We start from the raw sequence: 23,614 nt of genomic DNA, 5'->3' as shown, positions 1-23,614 counted from the left end.
ATGTTAGTGTGTAAAGTCTAGCTGAAGTCAGCAAGAGAGCTCACGCGGGGAACTACACCACTGATTTGTAAAGTAAGGAGGCTTTGAGTGAGCAGAGTTAGAATGCAGTGAGGAGGGAGGGTGGGGGGCCAAGGTAGTTGGCGGTGCAGAAGGTGGTGTGGGGCTTGGGGCAGAGGTCAGTGCCCAAGGAGCCAGTCCGGTCAGTAGGGTGTGGTGACTTTTAAATAGTGGCCATCCTCACGTCATGGTCGCTGGCTGATGGGTTGGGTCAGCTCGTCGGTTGCAAAGTCAAGAGGCTTGGCGGAGGATCTTGGCCCCTGTCAAATAATCCATTAGAAATAGCTAGTTGAAACTCACACGGGTTTAAACATTAAGAATGTTCTGATTCCTGTAACTGAGAAGTAGTATTGGCTTCAAAGGAGGCTTAATCCAATTACTCAAATTATGTGACCAAAAGCCAGTTCTCTCTCTCCGTTTGTTAGCTCTGTGTCCCTATTGCGGGCTCCAGTGTCCGCAGGTTGTCCCCCTCATCGTTGCAAGATAACTGCTAGCACTTCCTGGGCCTGTGTTTCCAGGCTCAAATTCGCAGAAGAGAGGAAGTTCCCTTCCACAGCCCCAGGAGTCTTGGGCTCAGTTTCATTGGCCCCGAGCTCTAATCCTGGCAGCAGCCTGGAGCAGAAGGCAGAGGGGAAAGGCAGTTCATGCAAACCAGTGGGGTTAATGAAGTAAACCACCATCGCCTGGGGGTGGCCACTGGGTCCTGAGTCCACAAAAGTGAGAGAACTCTGTTGTCTCCAGCCATTGAGCCCCAGCTACTAATGTGCCTCCTGTCCTTACCTGGTTGTCTCAGCAGCTCTCGGGGCTGGGCTTGCAAATGAAAAGGCCCAGTGACTCAAGCAGAGTGAGGAAGAAAACTATCTGGAGTGTGGAAGTGGTCGTCATTAAAAGAGAGGTGTGGTACAGGGGCGCCTGGGTGGCTCAGTCTGTTATGCATCTGACTCTTGATTTCAGCTCAGGTCATGATCTCAGGGTGGTGAGATCGAACCCCGCGTCGGGCTCCATGCTCAGCGGGAAATCTGCTTGAGATTCTCTCTCCCTCTCCCTCTGCCTCCCCACCCCCACCTGTACTCTCACTCTCTCTCTCTCTCGAAAAAAAAAAAAAAGTGAAGTGGTATTATGGGCTGGATGTTTGTGTCTCCCCAAAATACTTAAGTTGAAGCCCGAAGTCCCAGTGTGATGGTATTTGGAGATGAGGCCTGTACAGAGGGTTAGTGAGTGTCTCACAAGAAGAGACACGAGAGGTCTAGCTCACTGTCTGCCGTGTGAGGGAGCTGCGAGAAGGTGGCTGGCTGTAAGTTGGCAGCAGGGCTCCCTCACCAGATCCTGACCCTGCTGGCTTCCTGATCTTGGGCTTCCCAGCCTCCAGAAGCAGGAGAGGTGGATGCCTGTGGTGTAAGCCACCCGGGCTGTGGAATTTTCTTACAGCAGCCCAAGCTGACTTAAGACCGGCGGGAACCAAGAGGCCAAACGTTTGAAGATAGTCCATCCGTGAGGACATCGAGCCCTAACCGTGTCTGCAGGATTGAGAGGAAGCCTGTGCTTGCTGTTGCCTTGGACTCTGCCTCCTCCATCAGTCACACCTGATAACATCTCATCACCCAGTCGTGTGATTTCTCCATCCTCTTCAGTTCTGTCCGTCCCCTCCACCCTCTGGCTGTCATCTTTGAATCCGAATCACCTCGAGTTTGGAGGAAATGGCCTCTTCCTAGCTGGTGTCCCTGCCTCTCATCTCTGACTAATCTTCCTTAAATACCACTGCTGTAGTGTTTTCTCCTGCTGGAAGAGACTTCTCTGCCCGATTCCGAGGGCTCTCGTGGTCTGGATGACCTCTCCAGCCTTGTGTCCGGGCCCCCAGTCCCCGCAAGCAGGCCTCCGCTCAGCAGGCTCTCGGCTTCCATACCAGTCATGCTCACGGGGTATTTTTCTTCACCTGGAATTTCCTTTCGCCAAATGTCTGCCCATCCAACTGCTATTCACCTCTGGCAGTACACCTAAACACCCACCTGCTCCGCTCTGACCTGCCCAAAGTGCCCCATGCCACACAGATCTCTTTTCCCAAGTTTCTATGATGCTCCGTTTCCCCATAGCTGAATGTGTAATGTTTGTGGGCTAATTAGGTTTCCCAACAAAATTGGAAGCTCCTTGGAGATAGGGTTTGCTTCTTCCTCTGTGCTCCTCGCCGAGCATAGGCTGGTACTAAGAACGATGAGGGGCTCGGCACTGATTAGGAGAGGCGGAGAGGTGAGTGCATGGTCCATAACATGTCTGGGTCCAGTCCTGAGCACACTGGGAGCCAGGCTTCCTTGAGGCAGCGGCTCTGATCCTAGTGGATTGCCACCTGACCACCCACCAGGCTCTGCGTCCCCTTGGCAGGGAATCGTTTAAATGAAGACGTAAAGATTGCCCCAGAAATCCTGAGACAGTAGTTTAAAGGCCCCTGTGCCCAAGACTAGACACCCTTTGATACTTTGCACCTAATCCTTATATAGCCACGCTGGCTACCCGCCTCTCTCCCAGGCTGCTTCTGGTTACCGCATGCAGCCCAGCAACACAGTTGAGCTCCCTGCGTAGATGAAATTTAAAATGTCAGTGGGATTTTCTGAAAGTGCTCGTTCCATCAAACGTGTGCTCTGCCTTACGGGACATTTAAAGTATATATTAACCTAAGTTTGCAGTCAACAACCCTTATTTTTCCAAGATCACTGAACATGACAATGGTCACACAAGCCACTTTTCCAGGGACTTGGGCCCACCTGTCTATTTAAAATCTCCTTTAAAAAATAAAAATAAAATAAAATCTTCTTAAGGCCAGGAGGAAGGAAGATTAATTTTCTCAAAGAAAATCTATCACAAAAATATTTTCTCGGGGCTGTAAAAAAAAAAAAATGTTAGCATAATGCAAGATAAACGGTATCCTTATCCCCCAAATCTCGGACTTTTTGCTGCCGCTATTGGTTTTCAGTATATGCACAGGATAAAGCAGGGAATGAAAGGACTGCGGAGTCCTGAGCGACCCACTTGGGCACTCGAGCCACACAGAAAGATCTGATAGCAGCCTCCAATGCTTGGAAATAAATAGCAAAACAAAACCTCTAGAATTCAATCTGGATTAGAAAAGACACCCTTTCTGTTTGTTTTCCCATATAAATGAGGTAGTTGAAATGTGCGCTATAATATATTTTACCTTGAGGGCCAATAAGCCTGAAGAATAACATTAGTCATAATATCAGCACCTAATGTTTAGGAAATTTTTTTCTAATTTTAAAGAGTGATTTTTCTCTGTCCTTGAAGTAAAGAAGAAAGCTGTCCCGATGAGGATCCCTCAGCCAGGAACGGCTGTCGAGAGCTTTTTCCTTTGTGTCTTGACTTCTCCACCGTGAATTCTTTTCAGACATCATCAGAATATGTTTCTAGATTTCAGTACATTTTTAATATTAAAGAAATGTCTTCAACTGAAAGAACAAAATCTTCCTGCTCTTTACTTGACCTTTGTTGGTTTGATGTGTTTTAGAAAAGATCTGGGCAACAGTTTTATAAAGAATGCGCCGAGACATTACTGGAAAAGCACACTAGTGAAAAGAATAATGAAAAAAAGATTAGAAGAGGAAACCTCTTGCTCAATCTAACATACTGCTAATCTCCCCCACAGTTTCTTGGGGTTGTGCTGGTTTAACTGAAGACAGGAACAACGTACCCAAGTTTTTAAAAGATACTTTAATGTAACTGTTTCTAAAAGAAATTTTACTTTTGGTAGGCATATGTCCCAGTAGACCAAGCCAAGTTAATATTCCTACCAGTGTGTCTGATTTGTGAAAATAGAGACCCCAGTCTCTCTCACACTGAACGTGAACTGCTCTCGGGCCATTTCTCCATAGGACCTAGAGCCGGGGTAGAGCCCAGATGTATGTGGTCAGGTATGTTCTGCTTCATGCATAAAAAGCTGGCAAAAATGCCTTTATGATGCCAAAAACAATCCTTATAATGTTTTCAAACTTCAGCTCAATAATGAGGTAATCTTATTTTCTTTTTAAATAGCGCTGATCTCCCGTAAAACATAGAACCTACCCTCAGGGGACCCACAGTCTAAGAGGAGAAAGCAGTGCATAAATAATTATCCTGTGACAATGAAGTAAAACAGAGGCTCTGGGTACGGGAGACCTAGATACGGGTCCTAGAGCACCTGCTAACTAGCTGTTATGGCTGTGGATAAGACAGGAGCCTCTGTCGGCCTATTTCTTCATATGTAAATAATCATAAAGGTACCACATGGAATTGGTAGGGAGAGTAAATAAAATATAGTATATGCAACGTGGTGCGTAACACATAGAAAACACTTAATAATTGTCAGCCGTCGATGGTGGGGGTGCTGACCACCATCACAACAATCCTAAGTGTTAGATGCATCAGACTTGGAGGCATATTAGGACTGGACGACTAAGGAAAGGTGTCCCAGAGAGGTCTCTCTGAGAACAGTGAGTAGCGCTCCGGCTGGTCAGGAGAAGGAGAAAGCACAAAACAATATGCGCAAAGGCATGAGGCACGAAAAGTCATGGGATTGGGGGGGGGGGGTGCAGGGGGGCAGGGGGGAGGATGCAAGTCCTCACTGAAGCACAAGGCATCCCCGAAAGTAAGATCAGCTGAGCAGGTTCATAGGTGATCGGTGCCAACAAGGCTGTCCTTAGTCTATAGGTGCTGAAACGCTTTCTTGGGGCTGGGGGCAGATGGTCAGATCTTCATTTTTGAGAAACGGGCAACAGTGTAGATAAGCAGTTGAAGAAAAAAAAAAAAAACTAGAAGCAGTCCCTACCCGTCTCCTTCGTCCCCTGCCCACCCCCACGACCCCCGTCCTCACCTGACCACTTGGCAGTCCCGAAGCATGCCACATGCGTTCACCTGCATGCTTCTAGCTCTTCCTCTCCTCCATCCAGAAAGTTCCTATTCATTCCACAAAGTCCCAGTCAAATCTCATCACCCCTCTAAAGACTCCCATTATCCCACTTAGAAGTAATCAATCTCTCCGATTCCCTTCCTTGGCCTATTATCCTTCAATTATGTTTTTATATAGCTCCTTTTTACGTGTCTGATGTCAAATGTGTAAGCTACCCAAAGACAAAAACCGTTTGCTACTCCACACAGAGCCATGCAGAGTAATCACCCGGAAACGTTGGCCAGATCCAGATCCCGACCGTTGTCATTCAGAAAGCCTGAATAGAGTCTTTGGATAACTGCACGTTCCCTAACTTTTAATTGAATGAAAATTTCTTTTATCTCTGCTGTGTAAAGGTGAACAACTCATGAATTTAGTCAGTGACTGTTTACAATGGTGTTTTGAAATTTTCTGCTATGAGGTTGTGGGGTCTCTGTTCCCATTAGTTGGGAGGTAAGGGGATTCATGCACAAAATCCTCATTAGTGTTAATTGGAACTGCCTAAGTAAATCCCGGGTGCACCAGTGGGACAATGACCGCCTTTGTATTCCTATTTTGTGTTTTGTATAGAATGCCATATCTGGCAAGACATGCCTTCTCAAACATAAGGAGATAATTGGTACTTTGAGGGAGAGATTTAACTTATTTATAATTGTCAAGAGTTTAAATATGCAGAAAATAAAGAGCAGTCATAGCTTGCCTCTTTTGAAAAATACCCTCAAACCAGGTCAAAAATCTCAGACTAAATCAGATATTTGGAGTGATATTTAACTGAAGGTTAGATGTGGATACTCCTACTGTAATTTTTGCTTTAAAATAGGAAACAACATATTTATCAACAAACTAATTCCATCCTAAACCCTTATTTGTAGCGTTGCCGTTCACCCAAATCTCTCAGGACCGATATGCGGTCTAGATGGCTTCGTTTCACACATGCTGACAACATGGGGAGCAAATGATGCCCATGGTCCCTGGCCTCCCTGCAGCTGCCCCTTCCTGTGAAACCCAAGGCCGTGCTCCCTACTCCGCTGCCTCTCAGCCCGCCTCTCCCACCATTCCTGATCTTTCTCTTGTTCCACTTCTCCTGCGCCCTGCATGGTGGAGCCCCTTGTGGGTGACTCTCTGCTCCTGGGGGATTCTTAGTCTCTCCTTCCCCCTTCGAGAGCCCTTCCGTTCCTAAGGCTTCACCTTGCTCTTCCAGCCCAGGCCTCTCAGGCATCTAATCCCAGCCTTTCTCATAAGCTCCACAGCTGCCTCTCCTCACAAACGTCTCCCGGCGCCTCAAACTAAGGAGGTCTAAGTAAATGCAAACCCAAACCATGTCTTCTCTCCCACCCACACACAGACGGGCTCCCTCCACCCATTACCCCGTCTCTCCAGGGACATCACTCTTCTGGGCACATGGCTGAGGCCTGAATCCTCATTCGACTCACCTCTCACTTTTATTCTTTATAAGCCAGTTCATCGTCAGCTTCTGTGATAGGACCTTCCCACAGCCTTGCCTTTGAACCAGAGCTCTCTCTCTCTCTCTCTCCTATATCACTCCAGCCGCTCTTGCTGTCCCCGAGGCCCAGTCTGTTCCTCTCCTGATATTTCTTTACAACATTTTCAGATGAATCCTCCTCACCCCTCACCTCCCAGTGTCCCCACCATAAGTGGGCACGGAGCGGGTTTAGATGTCCAGCTTCAGCCCTGGGTCTAGCAGTTACTCACTGTGGGCCTATTTCTTCATCTATGAAATGGGTATGATACTATCTGTCTCTCAGATTTTATGGAAGGATTGAATGGCGTCTTGACAATAGGTGGAAGATTATGTATCAGTTCCTTAATACATAGCATAGCAGGGGTTTGTCCATGCTGATTTCTCTTTATTTTCTATTACATTCAATCGAAACTCGATGGGATGACTTTTACTGCTTCCGTAATTTCAAGGTCCCCAACTATCTATCCAGCCATAGCTCTGTTCAGTCATTAACTCATTAAAACAATGTTCGCTGAGCGTTTACCATATGCCAAGTGTTCCAACCTTACTTCAGTTCACAAAGAGCAAATATCACATGGACTCCAAAACCCCTACCAGCCATACTGAATATCAGTCTCACTCCGTAAGTCTTCTTGGGTCTTCTATTTAAGGAAGTCAGTTAAAAGTCTCGGGAGTCTTTCCCCTCCCCCCTTGGTTGGGGTTTCGGTCCTCCGTTGATGGACACTACCTCGGCACGCCCCACCCAGAAAGGGCTGACCCAGTCTGTCGCTGAGAGGACAACAGTGAAAACAACCCCGTCCCCCCCCAAAGCGTACTCTCCAAACCCTTTTGAAGATGGACCTTCCGAAGTAAAGTGGACACGTTGCTTCCCTTTAACTCCTATAAACTCGGCCCCGCCGCGTGTCCACGTTCTCCAGCACGTGCCTCCACAGGCTCCCCATTCAGCCTTTCTCAGTCTCTGCCTCCAGAACTGGTGCAGGCATCATAGCCCTCTCAGACTTCAGCCAGCCGATCTTTGAAGTAAGGGTGTATTCCTAGCATGTATCAACGTATGTGAAGGAAAATTCCAGCAATGGTATTGTGCAGAAGAAAAACATTAGGAATAGAAACCAAAATAATATATTCCAGAGAGAGAGGAGCCAGCATTTAATTTCAGGAGACACACACACACACACACCAGGAAGCAGGAGCCATTTAATGTGGCGACCCTATAAAAAGTCCTGTCGTGAGGAGGGGGCAGAACATGGATGAAGCAAACTCCCCTCCCTCAGGCCTGAAGCTGGCCCGCTTATTCGTAGCCACGGCACTGATTAAAAACTGCAGGACCCTGATGGTTCCTCATGGACAGAATCGGCTCTTTGTCTTTCGGGAAAGGTTTTGTGAGTTGTTTGCTCTCCACATTCTAAAGATCCTGTCGTCTGAAGACAAAGACGGACCTAACACGGTGTGCTGTGAGGTTTGATTCATTCATTCACTCAGCAAATATTTATTGAGTTGCTACCATATGCCAGGCACCAAGATAAATGCTGGCGCCACCGCAGACAGCAAAACAAGTGCGCTCCCCGCCTCGTGGTTCTCGTGCGTGTGGGGACCAGCCAACGTTCTGTGCAGGGCCCCAGAGAAAATGGCTTAGACTTAACTTGTGGGCCACCAGGTCTCTGTCAGGATGGCTCAGCTCTGCCATTGTCATGCAAAGCAGCCACAAGATAATAGGTAAGCAAATGAGCATTTCTGTGTTCCAATAAAGCTTTATTTACAAAAACAGGTGACGGGCCAGATTCGGCCTGTAGGCCAAAGTTTGCTGACCCTTGGTCAAACAGACGCAACACATAGATGCAAGTTAATATTTTGCCTATTCTACCCCTTTTTAATCAGGACTAATTTAGTTGCAAGTGGCAGAAAATGCAACCCAAACTGAAAAAAATCTAAGGGCAGGGCAAACTTCGGGGTCAGCCGGACAAAGGGCCCAGCCGGACAAAGGGCCCAGTTTCTCTCTCTCCAGTTCTCAGCTCTTCTTCCTCTGGATTGGCTCCCCTCTCAGTCCAGCTTTCACTCTGTGGTAGCAAGATGGCTGACACAACCCCAGAATGACGCCCCCTGGGTGAAGTCTAGTGGATGAGAGAGTTTGTCCCATGATTCTTGGTGACTCCGGTGACCTCAGCTTGGATCATGTACCCAGGCCCCAAATGATCCCAGCACAAGGGGCATGTGATGTGATAATTGGCTAGGCCTTATCACATACTCCAACCCCCATGATCTTGAGTGGACAGTGTGGGGGAGGAGTGTGTTCCAGTAAGCAGAAGCCTCTCGAATGAATGCTGGAGGGTGAAGCAAATATCCACCACATATATCTTGTGAAATTCTAAATGAGTACCTCCAAAGGCCACATTTGTTCATAGGAGCTCTAAAATACGGTTTCAGATTTTTCTTCGACATCAGGAGGGAAAGGGTACCGCTTATGTGCAACATGTCCTCCAAAATTTTAATATTCACACATTTTTATTTCCTGCCACCACCTCAGTCTTTTTATTAGATATGTATTTAAGTCTTTGCTTCATGGACAGATTTGGGCAACGTATTGGCCTCTGATTATCATACCCGCTTCTCATCTTTTCTATGTGTGTTGATTCTTATGAATAGACTATGAAACCCAGGTTTCTTTTTGCTGTCAGGAATCTTTCCAACCACCCGCAGCTGAATTTAGAGCTTCCAAAGCTAACAAAAGTGCTAGGTTCGGACCATTGTCTTCACCCTCGGGCCACAGTTTTCTCCACAGTACCAGAAAACTGTTCCTTCCTCTTAAAACAATAACCCTTTCCAGAAACTAGTTCATGCTGTCCTCCCATTAGAGGGGCTGGTGGCTGCTTCCTTAATCAGCCGCCCCCTTTCCTGGGAGGCTCAGGTCCAGTCTGCAGCAGGCTTCGCTGCAGACCGGACCGGAGACCGGTCCCTAGGTACAGGGAACGAGGGGGTCCTCTGAGCTGCAGCCTCGGTCTGAGGGCACCCCGTTGGAATAAAGAACCATAAGATGAAACTGTATTGAAGAAAGAGGGGGGAAATGAACATTTTGAGGATTGTTGAGAAAACTATGGTTACTTCTACATTTTTCACTTTGTATTTGAGAATCAAAGTACACCAGCTATGGCTGCAGAGCACCTTTCTTAAAATGGATCTCGCTCGGCAGTTGCTGTGGCAACGCATAATGCCTTAACCCCAATAAAAATGACATTTCTTAGAAGGCAGTGCATTTTTTCTCAGCTGTACCAGAGCATTTTTTGGGCACCATCTTTTACTACAATTTCGTTCACTCTTTTTCTTTAAACCACATTGGAATTCAGTATCAAACTGATGAGTTTTATATACCCCCTCCCCTAAAAAGCCCATGCAAAAACTTTTTGCTGCACAAAGGCCCATTGCTCAGAAACATCCCCCACATTTCTGCTCGCCTTCTATTAGACGCCCCCCCCCCCGGTAACCTCCCTCCCTGTGTCCCCCTCCTGCCCACCTCTTAACTTGCCTGTCACCATCCTTCAGAAAGCCCGGCATCTTTCTGATGTTCTCCACTACTCCAAACCCTCCACTGCAGCGCCCACCCATGTTCACCCTGTCTCAGACTATATGCTATGCTCCAAACTTACCTCTTGTGCTTTCCCTCATCCCCAACCCCCTACAATTTATTCAACAATCAAACTCCATTTGCTTTATGGCGTTCAGCTAAGCCAGGTGTTAGAAGGACACAGTTCTGGATCCCCGAACCCACAGTGAGAAGAAGCATCTGTTAATTTCCCCCAACCCTCCCATATGTATCTAATGGGTAGAAATCCAGGCTGGGTGGAGAGAGAGCTTTAACCTGAGATCCTTTCCTTAAATCATTCAGCGTGGAGCAATGATTCCCCACCTGTGGACCAGAGCTATTGGCAAGGCTCTGAGGAAACTCATACATACACCAATCATGGTCGGTAGCCAGGATAAATAATATGAGTCAAAAACAGGTACTACTGCTTTCCAAAGGCATGTAGATAATTTTAATTATAAAATACAAATTCACTTAAAATTGATTCTGAACTCATAGAAGCTTTTTGTCATGATGTACTTTCTCAATCCGTAGATACTAAAAAATGCAAAAAGAGGTTTAAATGGAACCCTCAAGTTAATCGTGAATATATGCAAATAATTTGCTATCAGGATTTCTATTTTTTTATTTTTTTAAGATTTTATTTATTTGCGAGAGAGAGAATGAGAGACAGAGAGCATGAGAGGGAGGAGGGTCAGAGGGAGAAGCAGACTCCCCGCTGAGCAGGGAGCCTGACGCGGGACTCAATCCCGGAACTCCAGGATCACGACCTGAGCCGAAGGCAGTCGCTTAACCAGCTGAGCCACCCAGGCGCCCACTATCAGGATTTCTAGTATTGCAAATAATTAGAAATCAAAAAGTGTAGTGCTAGAGGCTTGGCTAAATGAAATATATATATATATATAATTCATAATATACATAGATATAATATAATGAAATATATATGGATAGCTTCCATTATATGATGTAATGATAACTAACATTTATGAACATTTATTTACTAAGTGCCACTCTTGTAAAACTCCTACATGTATTAAGTCGCCTAAATCTCACAGCAGCCCCAAGAATTTATAATTCCCATTTTCCTGATAAAGAGAGTGAGGTACAGAGAAGTTAACCTTCCCAGGGCATGCAGTTTAGGGACCCAACTCAGATTCAGCTCCAACATTCCCGCTCCAGAGTCTGGGTTCCTAACCCCTACACTTGACTATTCAAAGGCAGGTTACAAAACAGCCTGTCCTTTTGCACAAGATGGCTCTGTAAGGTCAAGTCATGGGCACCCCCTCTGCACCAAACACTCAATGATAATTGGTAAAATAGAAAAAGAGAAAATGCAAAAAGAGAAAAGTAAAACGGGGGCACCTGGGTGGCTCGGTTGAGTGTCTGCCTTTGGCTCAGGTCATGATCCCGGGGTCCTGGATCGAGTCCCACATCGGGCTCCCTGCTCAGCGGGAAGCCTGCTTCTCCCTCTGCCTCTGCCCCTCCCCACTGCTCATGCTCTCGCTTGCTCTCTTTGTCTCAAATGAATAAATTAAAAAATCTTTAAAAAAAAAAAAAGAGAGAAAAGTAAAATGTACTGGGAGTCAAAAGCAGGATGGACATCTGTGTGTGACCTGGAAACAGAACAGAACCCCAGAGTGATGAGTGAAGCCAAAGCCGCGAGTACAGGGTCCCGAGCCCATCAGCAGGCAGAGGCAGCTGGAAGAGAAGTCCCAGGAGTAACAGGGGACAAAAATGCTGAGGGGGCTCCTTGACAGTGAAATGACAAGAGACTGGGTCACAGCGTGAGAGCGAGGGCTGTTGTGGAAACTGAGGAAGGCTATTGCCTGCCACAGTGAGGGGCTCTAGCTCATCTGAAGTTGGGAGGCAGTTGCCCCAGATGCAGCCTCCTCACCAGGGCCTGCCCCCTGAGACCACCATGCTGCGGGACCCTCTACACCCAGAGATCTAGATGGAGGAGTGGCAAAACCCCACGGGGCAGGAAAGTGGGCAGAGGAAAAGGAGAAAGGGCCTGTTGTGAGGGAAAGTATCCAGGCACCTGGTGAACGGACAGAAAGAAGCCAACGAGTCTGGTGTCTGGAAGTGAGAGGACCGTCGAGTGACGGCAATGAGAGGTGAATAGAGACCAGACGGTGCAGGACCTTGTTGGTCTCACTAAAGGATTTGATTGTGATTTTAAATGTTAAGAAAATTTGAATCAAAAACCAAAACCAACATTACTAGTACATCTGTGGGTCAGGTGCAAGACAAAGGCATCCCGGATTGGGACGGTCCCAGGGCGACAGCAAAGTGGGGAGATAGTTCAGAGATGCCATCAGTAGAAGTCTGACTTAGTTCCCTTTTTCATCTGCTGAGCTAACCCCCAAAATGCTCGGTTGGATTTTGTAAAGTAATACCAGGCACAGTCATTTTCCAAAAGTGCTTCCCTCTTACCTCAGAAAACAATCACAAATGACTATGCAGGAACGTGTGACACAGGAACCCCAGTGGCCTCCCCTTTCCTCACCTCTTCAGAAGTGAATGCCGTCTTGGGTGCATGGAAGCTTACGATAAAATAACCTGTGGCTGAGGCACCATCCCTAAGTTGTGTGTATAAAGCTGCAGGCTTCCATCTTGTTGTTTGTTATACCACAGGAGGGTGACATATTTGACATGGTTATGACATGTTAACATCACTAGTTGATAGCATTTTTCAATAAAAACACCACAAAATGTGCTTTCGTTCTCCTTCCATGTTTTCAGTGAAATTGTAAGGTTTCCAAGGTTCACTTTTTTCAACATCACTTTGAATTTTTATCTCCAGAGATCCCATTGGCTCAAGTCAACTACAGATTCTGTAGACTCTTGTTTATGCGAATGAGTATTTGGCCGATAACCCGGGATGTAAGTTTTACTTGAGTGTAACACTAAAATCTAGTTATGGTTGTTCTCAGTCTTCGTGGTCCTTTTTTAAAATTAAAGGAAATATTGTCAGTGCTCTGCCTTCAAGGGAAAGGTGGGCAGTCTGTTGCCATGGTGCGGAGCACAGCTGTCTTTGGTCACGCGGGCACCATGTTATACATACACCATTTCCACTCAGCGTCCAGGGGTCTTATTACATCACAGGAATGTCGTTGTTTGTCACAAGGTCCTATGTTTCCTAATTTTCCTTTGCTAAAGGGAAGAAGATGAAGGAAAGCGGGAGGGGGGAGGCTGATAATCTATTTGGCGTGAGGTGGTTGAGGAATGTGGAAGAGCAGATAATTATGCACAGTGCTTTTAGAGGGCAGTGGGATTGCTGAGGTAGGGTAGAAATGAGCCAAAACAGTCCTGGAAATGCCTTTCCAGAATTATTCAAGTGAGAACAGTCTTTGAATGCTTCTGCATTTAATAAACTAATATAGCCTTCACGAGTATAATTGGACAGTATATGCTAATGAAAATTAATATTCAAACCTAATAATATAAACTTATATATAAAAACTTTCATTTGCCTTAGTAAAAGGAATTGTATGTCCATCAAACCCTTTGCTTAGATCAGTTCAACTTCCTCTAGCTTCTTGATCTGTTGTAAGGTCAGATTCAGACCACAAGGGAAATGTGGGAAGGCAGGAAGACGAAAGGAGATTGGTGTATTTGGCAGTTCATAGTTTGTGATTAGTCTATAGATAAGTGTTATCACCCCCTCATTATTCCCCCTCAAACACATCCTGGGTCAGAGGTGGGGATAGAAAAATAGTAGCAGGAATTGAAAGTGATATGAAAGAATATAAGCTAATTCTTTCCTTCCTCTTTCTCATTTTGCCATGTGACAAACTTAGATACAGCTTTCACTGGTTGGACCGTAAAATGTGTGCTTCTGTGGGGGATTTATGGAACCTCTAGTTTAGGTCAATATGTGCATTGCACTTGTAGAGATTTTTTAAATTAGTCTTATCTATAAATCTTCAATTGAAATTTTAAACCAGTGGGAAAGTGTGAGGAAGAAATTATTGTTGTTGTTATTATAGCCATTAAAAAGAAATAAAGCAAAGAACAGATGGATGTCTGGAAGGATGGTCGTATGTCTGCCCCTTTCCTCAGCCCCTGTTATATTGTGGGGAGCACCAGTGTGCAGTGGATGAAACTTCTCTAACTGGTTGTGTCTGTGATGTCCTTCTCCTTTGGGGGTAGAAGAAACATCTCAGCATTTGGAAAGGTTATGTGAGAAACAGCAGAGCATAGTGGCTAAGAATGTGTGCTTGACAGTCAGACTCCTTGAGTTCCAGTCCTGGCTTGCTCGCCTCTCTGTGCTTACCTCACTGAGTTGTCAGAAGGATTCACCACTTAATAAAGCATTTAGAATTGTATCAGGCACATCGGAAGTACTCAATAAATGTTTGCTGGTCGTAACATTTTTAACCTTATAAATAGAGCAAAACAAATTAAAGTTTTCCATGACTTTATTAAGGTAACAGGATTCTGTGTGGTATAATGATTTTTAAATTCAGGATTTGGGTTTAAGGACTCAGGGTAGTAATATTTTCCTGGTCGATAGTCTCATTCATAAGTGAGGTAATTTCAGATTTTCCAAGAGCTCATTTTAAGTTCACTCAGATTCATTGAAATCATAAAAACAAAGGAGTAGTAGACAGAAAGTGGAAATGCCCGGATCCTCAAAAAAAGTTGGAAAATATAGCCAACTGAATTTAAAAGTGATGTGATAGGGTGATCAAAGGGCAGTCTTGTTCACACACCATTCTCTGCTGTCTGTGGCCTAGCCTCCAGTAGAAGGAGGCCATCAGATATGAAAGGTGAAGTGGGGACAAGACAAAGGAGTCAAGAGAAACTATGAGAATTAACCGAAGAACTTAAGTGCTTGGCCTTCACCTCCAAAGTACTTAAAACTGAGGGAAGATAGCCCCAAGAAAAGACAGAAAGGGCATACACAATGTCTCAGGAAAAATGGTCATGGTTAATACCAAAACGTATCCCAGTGGAGTTCCTGAATCGAGGAAAAAGAAAAATCACATGGGCATTCAAGCAGAGAAAGTCCCCTTCAACACAGAAAACAACCCAGCCTGGCTTCAGACTTCACCGTAGGTGGATGTGATGCCAGAGGACATTGAAAAAAAAAGTTGCCAAAGTCCTAGGGGAGAGGAAATGGGGGTTGGGCATTATTATAGCCAGCTCAGTGGTCTTGCAAATGTACAGACAGTGGGCAGACATTCCAACCAAACAAGGATACAAGAGAGATAGCACACAGGAGTCCCTTTTGAAAGAGTAGTAGCTCAAAATTTCAGAGCCAGTGTTGAACAATAGAAAAATATAGTCAATATACCAGCTTGTGGACCCTCGATAAATGTTGCCCTTAAGATCTGTTTTATAAAGCATGTGTTTCGCTTTGCATGTGCATTTCATTTTGATCTAACTATTGAACTTAAGTCCAAGAGGAGAAGGTGGGAAAAATTATTACATCACTGGGAGAGATCATGTTTCATTATTTCTGTTTTTCCTTTAGGTGTAAATCACAAGATTATAACATAGGTCAAAAAACACTTTGCCAAAAATTGAAAAATCATATTCTAGAACATTTGCCATGGGATTTTAATGGATAATGAAATGAACTATTAGAACACATTTCTTAATTCGGTTTAGTCTAAGAAAAGTTGGGAATTAAGGCTGGTAATTTTAAATTATCTTCAGTAGATCAATGCATAGACTTGTCTTAACTGAGCTCAGTTGCACATATTTTCATAGTATGTTACCTTATTTCCAGGTGCATCCAATGAATCATTTATGGGATACTATGCAATTCTGCTTTAATACTCAGTTAAGTCACACACAGCACATGCAATAGGTTTTTGAATTCTGTCACATCTCAGATTAAGAGGAAGAGAAATCAAATAACTGGAGAAAGACACCAAGACACACATACTCATGAACCTCTTCATTCTGCTCAGGCATATCCCTCCAAAGACTCTTCTTCTGCCTCCCTCCTTTGCTTCTGTCTGTAGCTTTTAGAGAGATGAGCCACCAAACCAGCCCAGGGATCCATCAGTTAGCTGAGCCCAGGCTTGATTGTGTTCTGGAGGAAGAGGGAAGCCCATGAGCCAGAGAAGTTCACAATGGCAAGACACTCTGGTCTCCCTGTGTTGAGGAGTCTTGGAGGCACAGCAGCAGGGATTCTTCTTCATTCCTATCTTCATTGTCCTATGGATTATATCGAGCACCCAGCTGCCTAGCCAGTTGGAGGGAGTGTCTTAATCAGAGCAACAACATAGCCTGAGTTGTCCTCAAATCACAGTGTATCAATGATCATAATCCACATCCTGATCAAGAAAAGGTTAGCATAGTGCATATATCACGAGCGGTGAGGAGAGAACAGGCATTTTACTTATCAAGGGCTGAAAATTGCGTTAATGGGGATTTTAAAGAAATAAAAGTGTTTTAGGAACTGTCTCTCCCAGACTCATAAGGGCAGACCGAGTGCCTTTTTGTTTGTAACTCTGTTTCGTGTCGTTTCATCTTTATTGACCACATGTAGCAAGCTTACCTTTGTGATAAATAAATATTATTATTTATTATTTTAAAAATTGAAAACAATCATTTCCGTGGGAAAAAAAACTGATAAGCTGTCTTTTTTTTTTCACTTTAGATAACTTATATACGACAAGAATACGAGACCAAATTCAAAGGATTGATGCCAGCATCTCTAAGACAAGAGCTGGAAGACACCATTTCCTCCCTAAAGTCACAGGTAATTACCAGAATCAAGGCATTCCCTCGGGGTTCAGGTGGTGTGTATATCTTGAAAACAGACTCACAAATAAGTTTAATTCTGAACTGATGCCAGAAATTAATGTAATAACATAACATACAACCAGGATGAATTGTTTTTTGTTTGGATTTTTTTTTTTTTAAGTTTTTCTTACTAGTTTTGCAACTCATTGTCTCAATAAGATTTCCTTACAAGCACCCGTGAAATTGAAAAGTTCAGTTATGGTTACTTTCCCTCACTTACAGTGTACATTCCAGTACAGCCTCCCCGTTTCTCCTCTTGGTACCAGGCCCCAAATGCCATCGCTTGACACATCGGAGATTTCCTGACTCTGTGAAAGGGCAGAGGAACAGAAACGATGGCTAAATTAGAAGCATTTCTATTCTGGTGTGTTTTGTATGCTTGTTAGACATAACAAGATGCATTTTAAATTCCAAGCAGAATAATGACAAGGTATTCAAATAATTCAGTTAAATATTTCTTGCTGAAATGTGTAGTTCTTGGAATAGCTTATGAAATACAGTGTGAGAGATGCACTGGATTTGGAAATGGAAAGAAAGGTGCTGGGACAATCAGATTATTCAACAAGTTAACTCAAAACGGATCATAGACTGGATGTAAATTTAGATGCTTAAGATTATTTCACAGCTCCCAACGTCAGTTTTCTCCATGTACTTCTAGAAACACATTTTATATATTGCCAGTCTAATGACTCTAACATGGGAACGAATCTACACGTTCCCACTTCTAATACACTTAGGAACCTAAAATGTACTTTCCCCTGTCTATGTCTAAGAATCCTTGTATGACTGAGATTGATGAAAAGCAATAGCTAGGACCCAGAGTAGCCAAAACCATCTTGAAAAAATAAGAATGAATTTGGGAGGGCTCATGCTTCCCAATTTCAAAACTCACTACAAGGCTGTCATAATCAAGACAGTATGATATTGGCAAAAGGATAGACACAGAGATCAGTGAAATAGAATTGAGAGTCCAGGGGAAAAAAGAACATATATATTATATATATATATAAGATTTTGTTTATTTGTCAGAGACAGAGAGAGGGAGTGCACACAAGCAGGGAGCACGGCAGACAGAGGGAGAAGCAGGCTCCTTGCTCAGATGCAGGACTCAATCCCAGGACCCTGGGATCATGGCCTGAGCTGAAGGCAGATGCTTAACCAACTGAGCCACCCTATTATATATTTTTTTGATCAGTTGGTTTCCAAATGTCCCAAGACTGAGGGAAAAATGGAAAGAAAGGTGCTGGGACAATCAGATTATTCAACAAGTTAACTCAAAACGGATCATAGACCTAAATGTAAGAGCTAAAAAAAAACTCTAAGAAGAAATCTTCTTAGATTAAGGAGTGCATCTTTGTGCCTTGGGTTAGGTGAGAGTTTTTTTTTTCGCTGTGACACCAAGAGCCCAAGCAGCAGAAGAAAAAACCAGATGAATTGGACTTTACTAAAAGTTAAAACTTTATACTTCAAAAGACAACATTCAGAAATTGAAGAGACAAACCATGGTATAGGAGAAAATATTTGCAAATCATGTCTCTGGTAAGAAACTTCAAAAAAAAAAAAGGAAATCATACTTTTTTCTGGGAAAGCTCCTTGAGAGAAAGAGGTCTTTGCTCTCTGTGCCAAGAACAGTGCCTGCCACATAGTAGGTGCTCAATAAATTGATTTACGAACCGATACGATTGGATGATACCCACATGTGCTCTTTGTAATGTGTAGGGCAAAGCGCGCGCAGCAAACTTCGGCCACCCCGTATGTATTCCCCCCCGTCAAAAGCCTCTCACCTGAAGATGAAATGTCCATTCTAGCATTCTGTGGGCTACTGTTGGCTTTGCTCCTGCCAGCCACATTTTCCCTCGTTCGCTCCTGCCTATAAACATAAGGACTGCAGGGACACCTGGGTGGCTCAGTTGGTTAGGCGACTGCCTTCGGCTCAGGTCACGATCCTGGAGTCCCAGGATCGAGTCCCACATCGGGCTCTCTGCTCAGCAGGGAGTCTGCTTCTTCCTCTGACCCTCCCCCCTCTCATGCTCTCTCTATCTCATTCTCTCTCTCAAATAAATAAATAAAATCTTTAAAAAAATAAACATAAGGACTGCAGGAAAGTGTTAAGGTAGAAAGGGTTAAGTCATTTTTATTTACATGGAAAGCTCCCTTGCAGTGTGGTTTACCCATTAACTCTGTAGGAGAGCTTCCATAGGGTTGGCTATGGAGGACCTGGCACCTTCAGAGGAGGGTTTTTTTAAGGAAAAAAGACCGAAAGAAAGAAATCTGATAGCCACCTGCAGGGCTTCTGTTATCATTCACCTCATTTCCCTGTAATAAAAGCCACTTCAGCCTCCTAAAACTGGAAGTTGACCCAGAAAGAGAGTCCTGCTAGCTGGCAGCTGCGTGGAGGAGTCGCAGGCCACAGAGGGTGCAAATTTAGTTTGAAAGCCCAGGTGTCTGTATTTTCTGAAAATTGTTGGGATTCCAATCGCAAAGCAGGGGTGCGGAGGGGAGGCCGAATCGGTGTAATGCTTGCATCTGTCAACATTATCAATTGTCCTATGGGTCATTTGAGCAATTGGCTAGAATTAAGACCAGGGTGATATTACAAGTAAGCAAAACCGAGGGGGACCACCTGGATATGTACCCGTCTAGAGAAAGTGTGCTTTCCTCTCTTGCAAGCACATTTGCTGTTCGCCGGCAGTGTTCTCTGGCCAACTAGGCTTCAGAATCAGCCGTTGCCATGGTTTCAGTTCAGACCAAAGCAGCAAGAGTAAACAATTCTGAAATGATCAAATACCGCTGACTCTTGATTACATCGAGCCATAGTAGGAGTTACCCCCAAACTGTTTCTATTTGTTCGTGTAAGGTGCTTTTGAATTCATACCTGATAGAGGTATCTTTAATACTATATAGAAATTTATGCTTCCAAAAAAATCAAACCACACTGTAAAGATCTGATTTAAGAGAACATGCTAAGCCACTAGGCGGCTTCTATTAGTCTTTTCATGTCCTCCTCCTAACCTTGGGAAGCAGCTCTCATCGATCCCATTTCACAGATGAGGCATCAAGAGCTCATGTAACTTTCCTAGAGCCATCGAGGCCAAGCCAGGAGTGGAACCCAAGCTGGCCTAACTCTGGCCTAGGCTCTTTCCACTACCAATATTGTCTCTCCAACCTCAGGGAATCCCCAGGACAGACTGAGGTTTCCAGAAGACAGTAATTTTCTTTCTCCTCACTCATTCACTCATTAAACACTAGTGAACACCAGGGTCCCACCCAGCCCAGTGAAAGAAGCTGGGGACACAGGGACGAAGAAACATCCTCCCTGTCCCAGACGAGCTCTCAGGTTTGGGGGAGAGATATGAAAACACATAACCCCAATGCAGCTTGAGAAGTGCTAATAATGGAGCACAGGAGTAGGAGTAAAGAGGAGGGGCCCTGACTTTGCCTAGGATGTGATGAGCTGTTGGGGAGGAATCGAGGAAGTCAGTAGGAGAGGTGACATTTGAACTAAACGGTGGAGGATAAATGGGAGATAGTTAGCCGAGCATTCCAAAGAGAGAAAATGCCCCGTGCCAAAGGGCAAAGGAGTCAGGAAGACATGGTGTACAAGGTGGTGATGGTGGGGAGAACGGGAGGAGAAATGGAGCCTCAAGGACGGGCTGGGGCCAAACCAAAATGGCTCTGCAATAATGAATTTGGATGGACTCTTGTCTCGGATTGCTTTTCAGGAGGGATGCAATGTGATCAAAGGTGAAAAGCACAACACTGACATTCAACAAACCCTCTCCCTTTTATCTAGGGAGCCACGTTATTTGCACCATATTTTGCCATTTCAGCCACATTCGCCTCTGCTCATACGTGGTGTCTTTTTCTAGGTTAACTTTCTGCAGAAGAGAGCATCCATCCTTCAAGAAGAACTGACTACATACCAAGGCAGAAGGTACAGCCCACGCTCCTAAGGCCTTCTGATTAGTTAGTATTGTTGGCACCTGTGAGTCTCCCGGGTTGACCGTAGGGTCTTTATTAAAATGCTTACACATAGTATCAATTTTGAAAAAAAAAAATACCGATTTTTTTTTTTTTTTTTTTTTTACTAAATAGCCTGTCTTTGAGAAGCCACCCACCCCTTGTAATCGCAGTGCTTAGTACGATCAGAACAGAATGAGAGAATCTGCAGATGCCTGACAAGTCTGGGCCTCACCTGCATCGCCCTGACAAGACATTGTCTTAAAGCCCAGTTGCAGGGTTAAGGAGACCGTCTTTCTTTGAAGATAGCGAGCTGATGCAGTCCTTAGCGTGGTGGCCCACATCTTCAAAGCCCCGTATCCCCTGGAGGTTTGGCGCTGCTGCTGCTGCAGATGTTCTCCAGACCAAAAGAGATAAATGGCTCGGTGGCGTGGCAACACGGTGACTTTAGTGCCCTCAGCATGCGCTTCTCAAGGATGCCTTCTTAGTCCAGGGTCCCCAGAGACATCACAGACATAGATTATGTTTCCCTGCTCTAAGTCAGTCAAACAGCCTCCCTTTTCACGCAGTGAAAGGCCAAAGCACTTACTTGGCATCGGTTTAGAAGTTAAGACCTTGTGAATCATTCACTTTTCGAAAGAGTCTATTGCCTGGTGCAGATGGGATTGGATCCTTTCCGGGCATAAATGATGAAATTTTGATACCGAATATCCTTTTTAACCTCTATCCAACTCCTCCCGAGTTAGGACATATTTTATCGTTGACATGCCCATCAGACCTGGAGAAAATCATTAACTGAGATTTTTGATTTTCAGGTAACTGCGCGAAGGCTTACCTGAGTAGCACAGGGCGAGGGCAGTGGATGTCACTGTCTGGGCTGCACTGTGGATTTCTTCCAGCAGGTTTGAAGATTTGGGTATTGTAAACTGTGAGATCAATGGCATTTTTTAATACTTAAATGTAATTAAGATCATAAACACGTGCATCACTCATACGCTATGGGGTGGTTTTATTTGTGTCTGCCTAAGTTATTTTTTTTTTTAACATTCCTTTATTTCGGATTTCCATATTCGCGTGCATTTGAGCATGTGCTGAGAATTGCTTATATTGGGGAAAGAAGTGATTTCTCATAATATGCCTTGTTGACGCTTTTGTATAGAATTTTACCAGTTGCGTAGGATCAAAATCACGTTTGTAGTATCGCATCACAATTTTTAGCATGCTTACATTGTTTTCATGTTTGTGTTCACATATTATTAAAACATTATATTTTGTACTTACCAATTTTATTTCTACTTTTTATTGCACCTCGTTTGCCAAAATAAGTATGGCGTATCCACGGTATTTTTCCCTCGAAAATCCTGACAATCTCAAATTGTACTATGGGGAAAAATACCTTATGTCGTGTCAGAGATCACATCCATAAGCAGTTCGTTTATTTAGAATAAAAATCACTGGGTCATCTGATACCAGTTTAAGGAGTTGTCGCGTTGGTCTCGTCTGACCCTGGGACTCCAGAGGCAGAATGGTGTAAGAATTTTATGTAGCAGCTATGGTTTTATTGTTGCTTTCTCTTTTTATGGTGATTGTTTCATTATCGTATCAATTGATGCTCTTTAAGAAAGCCTAAAAACAGAAGGGTGTGTTCCAAGGCCACGCAACCCAGTGGCAAGTGGTGGCAGATGAGCTGTGATTGGTCCCATTTTCCTCTCTGCGAATATGGTGGTGTTCTCCTGATTGGGTGTTTGTCTCCACCCAACTGACCAATCAGCACATTGCTTCTGATTGGTCGTTGCTGATTGGTCTGTGTTCTATGCTGATTGGTCAGCCCCATTTGCTGAGGAAATTCTGAATTGCAGTGGATGGATGCTCTGTATTCTTTTGACTTCATTGTGGTGTATGCCATGGACCCTTTGAGACGCTCTAAAAATCTGGACTGCGGGCAGGGCCATGATCATCCCGTTTACTGTAACAGGACAGGGCAGAACGTTACTTTAGGCCTTTTCGAAATTCTTGTCTCTTTCCCACGCCCATCTCCGTTGTTTGCTGCCCAAGGATTAATTACCCTTTCTTGTACCGTAACCGAGACCCAGAGATGATAAGGAAGTAACAGGTTTTACAGCCACTTCCAAAGCCAGGGCCAGGAACCGCATAGACGCTGCCTTGGCGGCTGCCATCAACAAAAAACCTTGCCTTCCTACTCTAGATCACCTCTGCCTGGTGACGTTTGCCCCGACACCTGCAGGAAGAAAGATCCCTGTCCTTTGAAAGCTCAGGTCTTTCTTGCATTTTCAATAAATTATAGCACTGGCTTGAAGAGTATTCAGGAAAAAGCAAAATCGAAGCAGATGCTATTAAAACCACCTACCAAATGAGGACAGTTGGTACTCAGACTATGATTTAGTGCTCAAAAGGGAAAGATTAAGGCTACATGATTAATTTTTAAGTGCTTCTCTACAGACCGTGAAAAACAGGTTGAAGCTCAACAGATTTCGTTAGTAAGGTTATTAGCTGCCTGAAGTGAAAATACTTGGTGAATTGTATTGTCTGCTGGAATTGGAACTCCCACTCAAGAATATTTATTTTCCATGAGTAAATATCAGTAGGTGTTTTGGAAAGTTGCCTGCTATTCTTTCTTTTCCTTATTTCAAGGGTTATGAAATCACAAACACTGGTGAACCTTTGACATTACCCAGATCCTGTTTCCCTTCTGATGGGTGTCACATACATCTGGGAGTAAGCGTGCTGAAACTTTAGGTCAGTTTGATTGTGTGTGATGGGACTGGATGGCCGACACTAATGTTTTTGTGAATGTCCTCTGATAAAGGAAGAGAAAGAAAAATTGCCT

At 44.4% G+C, this 23,614-nt stretch overlaps 1 protein-coding gene across 2 annotated transcripts in view; it reads left to right on the top strand.

Moving 5' to 3' along the window:
- Positions 1-22,046, top strand: part of LOC123853845 (centrosomal protein of 112 kDa) — a 92,008-nt gene extending 69,962 nt beyond the window's left edge. The window contains exons 4-6 of one of the 2 annotated variants that reach the window (XM_064583905.1): positions 16,661-16,762; positions 20,676-20,740; positions 21,582-22,046. In XM_064583905.1, the coding sequence (XP_064439975.1) occupies positions 16,661-16,762; positions 20,676-20,740; positions 21,582-21,585 (171 nt within the window). In that variant the 3' untranslated portion in view covers positions 21,586-22,046. The other variant, XM_064583904.1, reaches the window with a different exon arrangement.
- The last annotated feature ends 1,568 nt before the right edge of the window (positions 22,047-23,614 follow it).

This window comes from Mirounga angustirostris, unplaced genomic scaffold (assembly GCF_029215605.1).
Source record: "Mirounga angustirostris isolate CCGP_5_RB_7025 unplaced genomic scaffold, mMirAng1.0.hap1 SCAF_122, whole genome shotgun sequence".
Classification (NCBI taxonomy): domain Eukaryota; kingdom Metazoa; phylum Chordata; class Mammalia; order Carnivora; family Phocidae; genus Mirounga; species Mirounga angustirostris.
This window is presented reverse-complemented; position numbering and strand designations above follow the sequence as displayed.